This window comes from Lolium rigidum, chromosome 3 (genome assembly GCF_022539505.1).
Source record: "Lolium rigidum isolate FL_2022 chromosome 3, APGP_CSIRO_Lrig_0.1, whole genome shotgun sequence".
In the NCBI taxonomy this organism is placed as follows: domain Eukaryota; kingdom Viridiplantae; phylum Streptophyta; class Magnoliopsida; order Poales; family Poaceae; genus Lolium; species Lolium rigidum.
The window spans coordinates 234,051,197-234,065,312 of record NC_061510.1 but is presented as its reverse complement, the minus strand read 5'-3'; the positions used below and the strand labels follow the sequence as shown (position 1 = coordinate 234,065,312).

General features: G+C 40.3%; 1 protein-coding gene across 1 annotated transcript; it reads right to left on the bottom strand.

Annotated features, from left to right (window-relative positions):
- Positions 1 to 11,912: 11,912 nt before the first annotated feature.
- On the bottom strand, positions 11,913 to 13,498 carry LOC124699122. The gene is made up of 5 exons (XM_047231479.1): positions 13,415 to 13,498; positions 13,259 to 13,328; positions 12,609 to 12,718; positions 12,387 to 12,501; positions 11,913 to 12,251 (listed from the first exon to the last, which is right to left on the bottom strand). Exons 1-5 carry the CDS (start codon positions 13,482 to 13,484, stop codon positions 12,167 to 12,169), a joined length of 450 nt encoding a protein of 149 aa, XP_047087435.1. The 5' UTR covers positions 13,485 to 13,498; the 3' UTR covers positions 11,913 to 12,166.
- Positions 13,499 to 14,116: the final 618 nt, after the last annotated feature.

Sequence of the window (14,116 nt, the reverse complement as noted above, 5' to 3'; positions counted from 1 at the left end):
GTTGAAGTGGGGGGGTCTCCTTTAGCCTTCTTGTTCCTTTGATACACCATTTATGCCTCTTTGCCTAATACCTGAGATTATCGTCATAAACATATTAGGCCAAATACTCTAGCACGGTGTCATTGTTACCAAAATAATGGATACGGGTAAAATACCCTTACACATGCCGATGTGGGTATGGCTACTGATGCACGCGACCTGCATCCGGTGGTCGATGGAAGAAGGTCTCCTTCTCATGGTGCTCTGGAGGTCAGAGCCGCAGGTGAGAGGGGAAACACTACTTCCCATCCCCGCAAATAAGATCCACGTCCGGCCTCCAAATCGGGAGGTCGTTGCAAGTGAAGATGAAGCAAGATCTGTTGTCCTTCTTCTAAGCTGCAGCCATCAAGGAGGTGGAGGCGTGGATTGGAAGGTCGAGGGTCTGCTTCGTTCTTCACGGTGGGGTTGTGTTGCTGCAATTTCTGGAGCTCCTCAATGGTGGCGACTGAGCGCCGCTGTTATCCTTGGCCTATGTGGCCACTCCACGCCGCGGTACTGCATTTACCGTAGCTTCTTCAACCTCCAGGCCGGTGTGCCAAGATGGAGGCCCTTCAGAGCTTCTCGTCGGAGTTCAACACCTTCTCGCCGCCAAGTGGTGCGTCCCCAGCGGTGTCAAGGTGGCCGGTGATGGAGGCTCAAATCTGGTGGAGAGGACGAAGCACCTGATTGCTTTTCCTATCTTTTATTCAGGGTCCTTTGTGCAAGTATTCAGGACTGTGTTGTAATGTTGTTTTTCTATCAGAGTCCTGTATGTAAAATGTACCCACTGACAATGTTATGAATGCAGCATTCGGGGAAAAAAATGCCCACAATGAGTTTTTGTGCAGTTTCGAGCCCCTGTTTGTTTATCCACATATGACATATAACCAAGGTTTAAAATAGCGCGCTATTTCTTCGCTAATACCACGCAATAGCATATTTGGAGGGTATACGCTAAATTTTAGTAATTTTTCTCGCTATGGCGCTATTTGTGAAATAGCATGATATAACGTGCTAAAACTTCATAGCGTTAGCGCGCTATTTTTTCTATCTAAGTTGCTTTCACTTTTTCGTGGTGATGAACTACAATATGTTGGTTCCTTTCCTAGATTAGAACTTAATATCGCTAATGCTGATGATTCTTAATAAAGAATTTATATTATGTTATTGCCTTGTGGAATACTGATGTTAGCCTTCTGAAAAATTAGAGATCTATTTGTTGTATGTGGTCATGTATGTATGATTCATTCATTTTTTGGATTAAATATCTAACTTTTTTAGCAAAATCCTTTATTTTTAGACTATATTTACTATTTTTTTTCAAAACGCTATTTAAAATATAGCACGAAATTAGCACGATATAGCGTCCATAGCATTTAAAGGAGACCGACGCTATTTCATTTAGCACGCTATTTTAAACCTTGCATATAACTTGGTGTTAGGACTTAGGAGGGAACTAGGGCAATTGTTATGTGCAAATATATGTTTTGATTAACTACTTCAAATATTTTGATGTTAACAAAGCTTATAGCACTTACATAGTGATTACCTACTTCAAATTCGATTTTACCACCTTAAAGCTTTTACCACTTACATAGTGATTACCGACTTCAAATATTTCGATGTTTAGCACTTACATAGCACACATAAATACTGCATTTGGACAGCTAACATTACATTAGTAACTTGGGCTGCGGGGAACTTTCTTGCTGTGTATCTACTTGGGCTGGGGACCTGGCGAGTGCATCTCGATGGCCGTGATGATTTCTGAGAAAAAATCCACAGTTTATGACAAAATTTCAAATAGAGTTGCTAATGCTGAATTTCACTTGCGACCCTACAATCTCCGCACAAAGACTCGCATCAGGAAACACAGTACAGATTAAGCAATTGTTTCACCTCATAGTGCATCGATTATGAGAATAATCGCCCTATCTTGTCATGAAAAAATAACTGATGTGCAACATGCATGTACAAAAGAATGATTTCTAAAATGAATGTAGGGTGTTAAGGTGGGATCCCGATGGGATGTCATTTTGTACTATGTAGTTCAAATTTTGATGTCAAAATTTATACTAATTAAATCAAATTATACTACAAGTGGGACAAAAGTGGGATCCCACTTGACACCCTTAAATGCATGTGCTTATAGGCTGATTGCTCATAATAATTTGTGCACGTGCAGAGGCAACCCCCCATTCTTTTACCATGTTTGTAGAGAAAGTTGATCGATCTGGATGACAAACTGATTCAGAATGGCTATATATTCTACTTAGTACAAACGTGAAGCATTTTCCCTTTGGAGGAACATAAAAATGAATTAAGCACCAAGAGATAGCGCAAATAGCAGTAACATCTTAAATAAACAAAATATTTGTTCATGCCCAACTGCCGGGGGTAATAAAGCTTCCATTTCTATAAAACGGAATTCAAGGACGACCAGTGATTTGTTCATGCCCAACAGTACTAAACCGTTCAACTTGATGGTACGTAGCGAGACGCTGTGGATCTAAAGGTATAAATGATGCCCCCCATAGGGGGCCTCACAGCGATCTGAGTTACTGCCCGTTGGATCCTTTCTCAAAACCGATCTCAGCCGTCTGTTTTTTTACAGTGGGGTATAAAAGGTAGCAGGCCAGAGGTAGAAACCCTAGCCGCCACTCCCCTCACGCGCCCCTCTCTATTCCCGCAGCCAATTTCGTGCCCGTGTATCTCCCCCAATCCACGCCTCCATCTCTCCCCAAACTACGTCTCCATCTCTCCTCCAATCCCTTCACCTCCATTCGTTTCTCCATGGCTGAAGAAGGGAGAGGCAAAGTGGAGCATCACGTCATGGATGAGGAGGCGGAGCTTCGCCATCGCCGGGAGCAGCGCCGCCTCGCCGGTCAAGGATGGGAGCCAATCCCCGCGCCCCCATCCCGCAGCCGCCTCCTCTGCGCCGGCACCGACGCCGCCACCCTGCCTCTTCCCTTGCTCCTCCCCGCGCTGCTCATGCTCTCCTGTGTCTCCCCCAATCCCCACGTCTCTCTCCCTCCACCATTCCCCAAAGCTATCTCTGCCCATTCCCGTCTCGTTGAGGGAAACCAGACAAGCATCGGCCGCCGCCTCAAGATGCCGACTCCCCGTGCGGTCTCCTCCCCCCTCCACGACACAGCAGGTAGAGGGACCGAGGAGGAGGCGGGCGTCCTCTTCCCTTGCGACCCGACTGCAGGGGAGTTGCCACTGTCGTCCTCGACCTCGTCGTGTCGTCACCATCTTCATCCTCGTTCGCCGACACACAGGAGGGAGAGGGACAGAGGAGGATGCAGGCGTCCTCCTCCCGTGGGGATCCGTCGTCCTCGACTTCGTCGTGTCGAGATCGACCATCTCCATCCATGGCTCCTGTTTATGAAGCCTGCCAGCTGTGGAACACCTCCATGTCGCTGCTGGTCATACCCATGAGGAAGAGGATGAACCAGAGAGGGAGCAGTGGTTGTGCCTTTCCAAGACAACGGTGGTCTTCTTCTCTCCTTTCATTTGTTCACCTCCAAATTACCAGTTTGTCCATGTGTTCTTAGTTTAGACAATATTAGGAATTATTCAACAAGCTCTGAATTTCAGTGTGCTCCATTATTCTGAATTTTGTACTCTCAGTATAGGAACATGTTGGTATTGGTTGTGCAATCTGCTTGTTGTTCATCATTAGTTTATGAACATAAGAATACATGAATTGGATAAGAGGTTGTATTTTACTTTGCCCAATCTGCTTGTTGTTCGTCATAAGTTTATGAACATAAGAATACATGAATTGGAGAAGAGGCTGTAGTTTACTTTGCCCTAAGAAATGAGCTGTAGTTTGCTTCATGTAAGAATAATTTTCAAGTTTTAAGTAGGATAATATAAAACTTCAAAAGTTATGCTGCAAGTACGATTGGCGCTTTGATGGAAAACATAATCTAAAGGTTTTGACTGAATCTTACATGGACAATGTTTGGTGCAGGAGGAGAAGCACATGCTATTGTTACAGGTACATGGACGGTGATGATCTGATGGGTCAAAATCAGCATGTTCATTAAGAAGTGAAATCTAAAGGTATTCTGTACCTTGCTAAGTTTGGCAATTCAGTATTTGGTGCATTGACATGCCAAGCATTTAGAAAAAATAGTGGTAATTCAGTATTTGGTGCAGGTATTCTCGACCTTGCCAAGTATCGCCGCAAGAATTTCCTTGGGCAAATGCATATTGCGGTAAGCCGTGTCCGTTGATTTTACTCATATGTTCGGAGACTGTTCATTTTATCTTGGTTAGATACTGCGCCCCTGATCTACCGGGAACTTGATTGGGTCTAGGCGGAGGCGACCAGCTAGAGGCACGTAAGAGGGCGACGGTCGCTTGAGTACACCATAGCTCAGACTATCATCAAATGTCCTTACATGGAAAAAGAGGCAACTTTTCTATCATTTTGTTTCTTAACCATCAAGCTGAATATTTATGTTTGTTAGAAACATAATTACTGTGATATTAAGGAAGTTAACCATGAGCAAGTTCTTGGAAAAAAATAGTTCGCCGTTCATGTTTGTTTATGTACTATCATATACTGAGACCTGATTAGATGATAAGAAGCAGCTCCACCATTATTCAATACACATGCAGTGTTTTGAGAGTTAATATACATGCTTGACATATTGTTGTATTTTTTATTTTGGTTTGATATCGAATACATTTAGTTAATTAGAATTTGCAGCAACATTGCTTTAGCATTTATTTGGGATCCATTTTGTATCTTAATTTCTTCTCTAGAGGTCATAATCCAATTTTGTTATTCAATTGAGTTTGTGGTTCCTGACCCCCTATCGTTTGTTTGACCCAGAATGAGAATTCAACTCTTGGTGGTTGCTTTCAATTGTTCCATCCAGAAGTTAATTCTTCTCTAGCAAACTTTTATGGTTAATTAAGGTAACTCTTATAACTTTCTTCATTTTCTCCTCACGTAATTGGTACCTAGACCCAGGTTCATGTCACTTCTAAAAATCATTTTTGTCGTCATGCGCTATTGAGGTGTCTCTTGTGCCCTTTTATAGGATTCTTTTATTGCTGGATACTTGTGCCCTTTGCCTTGTCGCCTTGCATTGCTATGTTTGGACCTGGTTCATCAAGGTTAAGGAGGTTGGTGGCGTGTGGCGCATTTTCTTGCCTCCTACGCCTCTTCTCCCATGGTTACCTGGTTTGTAAATGAGGTATGTTGTGTTGATTCTCTTTTTCAGTTCATGCAAAGTTCAGTAATTTTGTTCCCCGGAAGAATCTTTAGATAAAAAAGTATATGTGGAAGCAAAGTATGAATTTGCACTGGGCATGCAAAGGGAGAATTCCATTTGTACCAACCATTTATATCAGCTTTATTTAAGATTCAAAAGTCTTGGTTACTGAAGGACCAACTATAAAATCTGCAAGAAAAGCTTCAGATTTTGGAGTACACAAATTACAAATTATCACGGTTTATAAGCAGCACTAAAAAATTGCAGAAAATGAGGTATGTCACCTCCTACACCTCCTACCGTGCTGTGTTTGGCCCTGGTTCATCAGGGTCGGTCAAGGAGGATGATGGCGAGCATCGCAACATCTGACCTCCTTCACCTGTTCTCCCCTGGTTACTTGGATTTGTAAATGAGGTATGTCATGTTGCTTCTCTTTGTCGGTTCATGCAAGGTTGATTACTTAAAGTTCCTAAAAGAATCTGTATAGAGGAAAGATATGAAGTATATTTGGAAATCAAGTATGAATTTGCACCGGGCAAAGGGAGAACCTTAATGCATATTGTATCAACCATTTACATCAACTTGTTTTAAGATTCAGAGTTACTTCTTAGTTACTGAAGAACTTAATATGCGAATACAGATTATCCCGAGCTGACTAATTGATGTATTTAGTCTGCTCCAAGCTATTGCATATGAACTGGTATACTTAATACTAATGAGAGGTTTGATGATTTATAATTATGTTTTATTCATATATTTCTCTTTACCTTTTGTTTATTAGTAAGTGGCACAGCCTCGTTGGGCATCAGGTTAAAGGACATTGTTTTAACAACTTTTGGCTTCTAGAATTTATCCGAGTAAAGATACACCGGATCTCGATAAAAAGTGAACTACTAAGTAGCACATCGTACAATGAGCTATACAAGTTAGTACCAAAATGTTTTCTTCGGTTGGTTTCTCTACTTGCTCACTAAGCGTTTGATTGTTATTCATACGTGAAACAACTTCTTACTGCATCTTGGTAAACTATACTCGAACAAGTCAACTAAAATCCGCACGAGTGTGGTTCTCACATTTCAGCCGAGAATATCATTTGTGACATATCCACATTTTTTGAGAAACATTACTTACATACTTTTTGTTTACATACGTAAACATTACTATCCGGCTTCCTTGCACACGATAAAGTAGATAACTGAATATTCATAACCATCTTAGCAGTTGTGCAAGAATTCTGCAGCATTAGGCTGTGTGCATCTTTGAAGCTGTAAACAGCCAATATCATAGTTGATTAATGTATAATGTTAGTACGGGTCTCTCGAGATACATCCTTTTTGTCTTAGAATATTCCCTAGATCAGCTATGAAACCTCAGCTTCCACCGTATGCCGAGACCTTATTGCTAGAAGTTTTTGAGTACTCTAAACAGATTGGAGAAAAAGCGAGGATCTCACACAACTTGCATTACAATGCTACAAGTGTTTCAAAATTTATAGCAAGATTTGGTTTTAGTCTCCTTTTCCTTCTATCTGCTTGGTACTATGGTAGTACTAACAGAATATTTATAGTTATGTTTACTTCACTGCATTGAATCGTGTGTTGCTCTCAGACTAATTATGAGAGTAGAGATATATCTGATGATTCTCTTGCACAAATAAAATATATTCTTATACCTGGATTTGTACTGTCCGTCTTATGTTTTTCAAGAACTTATACAATAGCTAGCAGAGCATTGCCTGATACGGTGCGCTAGATCCTACTTATTAAAAATGCTCGTGCGGTTACACATTTACATGTTCTTATTTGTATTGAATTCTTAATCACTAAACTGTATAAATAGAGACCTATTAATAAGTTTATTCTTCATGTTGACTTTTCGGTGCAATTAACTCAAGGCGACTATTTTGTGTGTGGCTGAAAGGTGTTGCTAATTTTGCCCGCTATTATTTATTTGCATTGGCTTCTAATTTTTATGTCTCTAAAGAGAATTTCATTGTCATTTCTTATATATGGAGGTTGATTTAAACAAGATATAATGGTTTTTTTGAAACTTAAATCACATATATTAAGGTCAGCAAGCCGCCTCATTAAAAACCTTCCAGCCCCCTTCGGTACCCTGGAAGGAAAAGAGTGCGTCTGAAACTTGCTGCCTACTCGAACCATTTACATTGTTGTGATCAAAGTCACATCATTCATTACAAAAGAGAGAATAAAACTAGGAGTATCACCCTCCCAGAACTGATTATCATTTGATCTATAAGCATACTTTGCTAACTCATGAGCCACTTTATTGGCTTCCCTATGGCAGTGCACAAACGAGATCTCCGTCATATCATTTGCCTTCTGGAAGCATTCAGCTAAAATTGCAGCATAAGGGCTATTAATCTCCACCTCACCAAGATATAATGGTTGGTGCCAGTCTGCAGATGTATTCTTGATGCTCAAAGAATTCCATTGATGTCTTATATAATGTGTGCCAAAATAATTAAAGGTAAGTTCTTACTGGATGTCTTATATCCTACTTTTCTACGACCAATTCAAATTCCTTCACTATTTGACATATTTATATATGTCCTGAGATCCTTCCATTTCAGCAATAGATACATGCTTATAATACTATTTAGATGCCAATTCGTTTCTCTGTACTTGTATTTAGTTGAGCAGGGATATGAAAACAAGTAAGAATTGGGTGTTTGCCGAGTTATCCTAAACAGTGGCCTAAGATCAATTCTTACTGAAGATGAGATTCGTAAATTCCTACTGATGCTACCAAGATCAATCTTACACCTGTTGAAGTAGGTTTTACTATAATTATTTGTGCATCAACGGTAATTGAATTGTGATATGGCATTCTCGATGATTTCCCTCTTTTGGTGTATAAATGGTGTTCCATCATTTGCTGATCTACATGTGCTAGCCAATACTCTTGAATGACTTTGGGTGTGTTCACCAATCTTTTCTGCTTACATCAATCATAAATTATTTGGTCATTCTCTTGGGCCTAAGGCAAATAACTCACTTTCTCTGATGTCCAGATGTGCTTGGCAAATTTCAGCAATCTCAACAATCTGTGGTGTTGATGTTTTCGCGGTCCCATGAAAAGGGTTCGGCTCTAGCAGGGAGGGTTGTATTCTTCTCTAATCAAAAGTAGGTAGGTGATGTTGGTCATATGACTGACTATTGCATTGACTGCATTGGCCGAGGTACTAAAATTTAATCTTTGAGGTGATAGTGCTTTCATGGAAACACGTTGGGGTTCTTTGGGCAAACCGAGTAAGTTGTTGTTATCTTTGATGGCACCACTATTCGAGATTATTTCGGTGCCCGCTCATTTATTTCATTACACATGCCAACATGGTATCATTTCTATGTTTGTTGTCAACATATATTTGCGAGGCCAAAGGGGTCTTGCCGGCGAGGAAAGGACATCCTCGAAAAAATTGTCCTCCCCTTTTTGTTCTTATCAAAAGTAGGTAGGTAAAACATTTTATCCTGACATGTTTGTACTGTAACATTGAATGACACTGGCTGATCTTTTATTCTTCTTTTAGTGCGGTCGACCAATTTGGAGCCATCACAATTTCTTTGTTGGCTATCAGTATTGCGTTGCATGACCAAATAGACGGACTATCTTAGGATATCTCTTGATGATTTTATCAATTTTTGGGTATGTTTGGTTGGTGCCCAAAAGTGCCCAGCCAAAATTTTGGTAGCCTATAGTATTTTGGTCCTTGTTTGGTTGGTAGCCAAATTTTTAAGATATTTAAGATATTTGAATAGTACGGTTAATGCACGAGAATACATTCGGTAGTTGTGACTTTCTTGCTCTTATAATGTGACAGCAGGTCCAGTTTTCTTGCTAATATCAACCCTACTTTTTAATCTGTTTCCACCAGGTGATAAGGTTTCTCTCAGGAAGCTTCTCAACAATTTGGGATGTATCACGGCCTTCTCTCCACCGGCAGACCAGCCGTAATGCAAATTTTTTTTCCTTCACATCACTCTAAGCAGCGGCTACAGGTACCATGTTTTAACTCTGTGGTATTGGGCATGCCATGAAAACGGGCAAAAGATAGATTAGATCTCATGGTACAGTAGGCATGGAAGATGCTATTCTGCTGCATTAGTGCAACGAACAAATTTTCATTGATATGATTAATCCGATGGTCAAGCTTGCAAATAGAAAATAGTAGCATGAGCTGGTGGAGTTTGAAGTAAAGCTGGTAAACAAGTAGTCATATTTAATTCAGTTTCATTAAGCTAAAGCTTATAAACATTAATATGGTAGGATGGCATGCCGCTACATTAGCATGATTTAGTGTTCCAACCATGGTGAATATATGACTGAATTTAACCACGATTTAGATTGTTGGCATAACATATCAGTTGGCGCAAAGATGATCATACCATGCTTTTTTATATTGTTTCCGTTGCACTCATAGGCAGAACCAATTTCTGTCCAATACAGGATTGGCAGCGTAGAACATGGCCAGGAGGTCAGGGCTATCACATTGGAGCATACTCAGGTGAAGTGACGCACTTTCTATCTACCATGATCACATATTGATTCAGTTTGTTTAGGAATGTTGTTTCACCATTAACCTTTACAGATGTTTCCATTTCTCAATCAAGACTCGAGAGTTCTACAATATAAATACTAATTATTGCTTAAAATATTTGTAGACTGTTTCTTTGATGTTAGAAAGATACAAAACGATAACAAAGAGGCTTATTAGTATTGGATTTGCCAGAATTACTTTTTCTTTGTTAAAAAAAGAGTGAACTCGCCGAAATTCTTGTGTGATTCCATTTTGCTTTCCTTTTCCCCTATATACTTATACACTCGATGTTATAGTACTCATTATAAAATTATTATTAACCCATTGCATCAAAAAAATTTAGGTTGCATTTGGTTCCCTTCCGAAACCAGGTAAGCACATCGGATATATTTTTTTGTATATGCAGTATAGAGAAAGTATTAAGCACAACCTGCTACAGTTCGTTTTTCCTGCTGTTCTCTATCATAATATTGCCTTCTCTTTATGTTGCTCCTATTACAAAAATTAATCGAGTACGAAGGAAATAAGATGATATTTTTGTATAGATCCATGATGCCTTCTTTCCTGTCCCGTCGACTTCAGATTTTTGTAAGAGCAGTCACTCCGGTTTGTGTAAAGGACATTTGAAATTCGCGTTGAGCTGGTTGAGCCTCCAAAATCTGCTGCCACGGGGAAGAAGGTAACCTTTCCTGGGCACTCGGGAGAGCCAGAGCCTTCTCTTAACGCCAAGAGTAAGAGTTGGAAGAAGTTATCTGCACATCAACAACAAGTTTGTGGCATGCCTCAAAGGTGGTTCACAACTTCGGTTGGGGTATGCAAGGTCAAGAAGACAGACTGCATGAATCGGACATACAAAAATTGAGGCTGGGGTATGCAAGGCAAGACTACAAATACTATGATAAATTATGATATACTATTTGATCCGATGTTCCATGACAATCATGGTGTGCAAACATGCATTAAATGATAGCTGAGGGACAACTATTGTAGGCTGTGAAGAGAAGCAATAATATGGTGACTATCTCCTAAGATAGCTGAATGAGAAGGACAGATAAATTGATGTATGCGGGATACATTTTGCCAACTGGGCTTTGTGATGATTTGGATATAACGTAGTGAAGGAACCTGAAGGTTCTCATGTATTCTTAAGTATGAAGAGACCTTATGTATGAAATAGTAGTGTATTTTGATCTTAACATAAACTGTTGCCGCTATGTGTAACATTTTCCCTACATTCTCCCTCTGTCTATTTATTGACTAATTATCTTCGGTTTGTATGAGTGCTTAGCATAGTGTTTTAACAATCTTATACTTGTGTGAAAGGTGGGAGCCGCGACGGTAAGCTGCATCCCACAATATATATTTCCTTTTGGAACGAGTAAGCCTTAACATTTATTTGCCTTGCAGCGAACGACTAAGTATCAAACATGAGTTAAGCGTCTATTCTTCCCGTTTCTTTCATTTTAAGTTCTCATTTGCAGCTGGTTTATGTTTACTCCGATGTAGCCTCTAAAGACCATATTGTCACAATGACATGCTTTTGTAGGTTTGCTATGTTTATAATTTGGTGTGCTTTATCCTAAGTTTGTCCTATCAACTTTGTTTTGTGAAACCTACAAAATAATATTATTTTTAGCGTTGTTATATAGAGTTTGCATCGGCACGAGTTTCACGGGATCGTGCGCCAAGGCGCACATCTAAATCTAGTATGTATAATGTGGAGGGCCTTCACAAGGTATGCTCCAGTTAGCCATAATTGTATATCGAGTAAAGAAAGCTAATAAATTTAGTAAAATGCTCATAAATGTAACTATGAATCTTTCTGTAGGCCGTACAACTTTTTTGTCAAACATGGAACTATGACATCAAATATTCGTATGTTTTCGTTAGCTTATGTCAAACTAGATCTTGGATGACACACCAACCCTGATAAACTTTTAATGTTCATTCTAGTTTCATGTTTCTAACCATTATAGTAATTTCACTATATTATCGTTGTGTAATATTGAAGTAGACCAAAAATGGCTCGCCTACTGACTACTGTTTGGATCATACAGGAAACTGGGTGAAAAGATATCTCACGTGACCATGAAATACTGCACAATTACATTCAGCTACATTTAGGAGAATCTTAGTTATTACACTAAGAACCTACTAATATCATTGTGTCAAGTCAGACACTGTATTTTCAGATCATGATTCCGAATAATAAGTAGGTTCATACTAAACCACAAGCTAATACTCCTTCCGATCGGATCAATTTGACGCTGAGTGGTGTAGAGGGTGTAGCTTACATACGCACGTGCCCGCGTCGATTAAAATAGAACAGAGGTACTGTAGTAGTACAAGTTAGCAGTTAATGTGTTCTCCGGTTAAAGTGCCATGCAAACTGATCGACAGCCATCATTGCTTGTGAAGCCGAACCAAGTGAACCATCATACCTATGCATTAGATAGCAATGTAAATTGATTACTTTTGGCAGACCAAGCTGTATATTAACAGTACTTAAAGGAAACATGATACTCCTACGGAGTAGGTGTGTTTGCCAATTAAAAGTTGAACAAGGAGATACGCACATAGATACCAATAAGTAAGCTCCAATCTGCATAACCAGAACTCCTTCACCCTCTTGTTTTGCTGAGTTGACACAACGGGCACAAAACCAGTGCTCATGGATTGAGGTGACTAAATCTACAGATACAGATGTGTAGCTTGCAATCAACATATTGCTGGAGATAACAAGGGAATAATCAGGTTTAATAAACTATCCTAAGGCAGTAAGGAAGATTTAGACTCACATTGGTTTGGCCCAATAGAGAAGAACTCCGTCTGCAGATTATTCCTTCTAAAGAAATCCATGAACGGTTGCAGATCAACCGCTGTAAATCTTGCTCCCTCTTGCTCTGCTCTGGACAGTTCAATAAGGTTGTGGCATTAAACTTCTGGAACTCCAACATTCATGTAGCTTAATGAAAAAGGGAGCATATCTTTTTTTTTACAGAAGGAAGCATATCTTTGGCAATTCGTATCTGTCTAATCTTCAATTTAGTTATTCAATTACGTATTAAACAATGCATCCCAAATTCAGTTTATCAAATTGGCATTTAAAATGCAACTTTCAGTAGCTGTGGCTAGAAATATTATTGATGCTCCTATTAAACTACAGCCTTGCCAAATTCGTCAACAAACATTCCAGGCCAGTTTCAACCAAACAGCCACAATTCCATATTCATATGCAACGTTCTAGCTATTGAAGCATGCGAGCTGGCTTGACCCTCATAACAGTGACTGAACTAATTCGACATCCTACAAAATAACCAAATACTAGCTTCCATCTGGAAGTTGCAGGATCTCATGGGAAGATTCGTCGCGCCAAACCCCCCAAACCTGCAACGGCTGAAATGCCCGTTAAATCGCCCGTGCTCTCGGAGTCTGAGATGAGACTTACATGATGGGGAGGAGGCGAGATGGTCCGGTCGGGTCGTAGTTGAGAAGCAGCGCCGCCTTAACTGGCATCCCTGCAAGAGGATGGGGATTAGTTCCCACGAGAGACCAGAAGGAGGAGCATAGAGGAAGGGGCAGAGGAGGGGAGGGGAGGGGAGACCGGAAGAGCCGACGTGCTTCCCGGTCCACTTCTCCCACGCCCGGCGCGCCGAAGACCAGTCCGCAGCCATAGGAGAAGTGGCGCGCTCCGCGACGGGTAGGCTGCGCTCGGCAACGGCGGCGGAGGCGGAGGAGCGACGCCGGAAGTGGGGAAGACCCAGAGTTGTGTACTGCTGTTCTGCGGCCCAGCCCGAAGTTTGTTCTGGGCTTTCTTCCAAGGATACGTGCAGACAACATTAATGCGGAGGCAAACGGCAAACCCTATTTTTGACATTACTCAAGGGCTGGCATGGGTGGGCCGGCCCAACTACAACTATTTTGAACTGTGTGAACTTTTTTATTTTTCACATGAACAAGCTTTTTGAATAATATGACTATTTTTAAATCTCATGAATATGTTTTTGAACTATACGGGAAAAAAATCCTTGTAAGCATTTTTTGAAAACTATACGCAAGTGTTTCATGTCAATTTTCTAAAATATTCTTATGAACACTTATACCTATATCAACTTTCTACTCAACTTTCCGACATAAAAACAAAAATGAAAAATAAGAAAGAGAAGTAAATATAAACAAAAAAAAACACCAGAAGAAGAAAGAAAATGAAAAATTAAAGTTGCACTCTACTGGGCCAACCCACCAGCCGACCGTCTTCCACGCCGAGCACAATAGATGTTCAAAAAGAAGCGTCCATATGTGGGAG

What these genes read in the sequence shown, in the direction of transcription:
- LOC124699122 (XM_047231479.1), bottom strand. Translation starts at nt 13,484, where the DNA reads ATGGCTGCGGACTGGTCTTCGGCGCGCCGGGCGTGGGAGAAGTGGACC. An exon ending in TCTCGCCTCCTCCCCATCAT is followed by an intron (nt 12,719 to 13,258) that starts GTAAGTCTCATC and finishes TGAACTGTCCAG; the next exon opens with AGCAGAGCAAGAGGGAGCAA. An exon ending in GCTTACTTATTGGTATCTAT is followed by an intron (nt 12,252 to 12,386) that starts GTGCGTATCTCC and finishes TCTAATGCATAG; the next exon opens with GTATGATGGTTCACTTGGTT.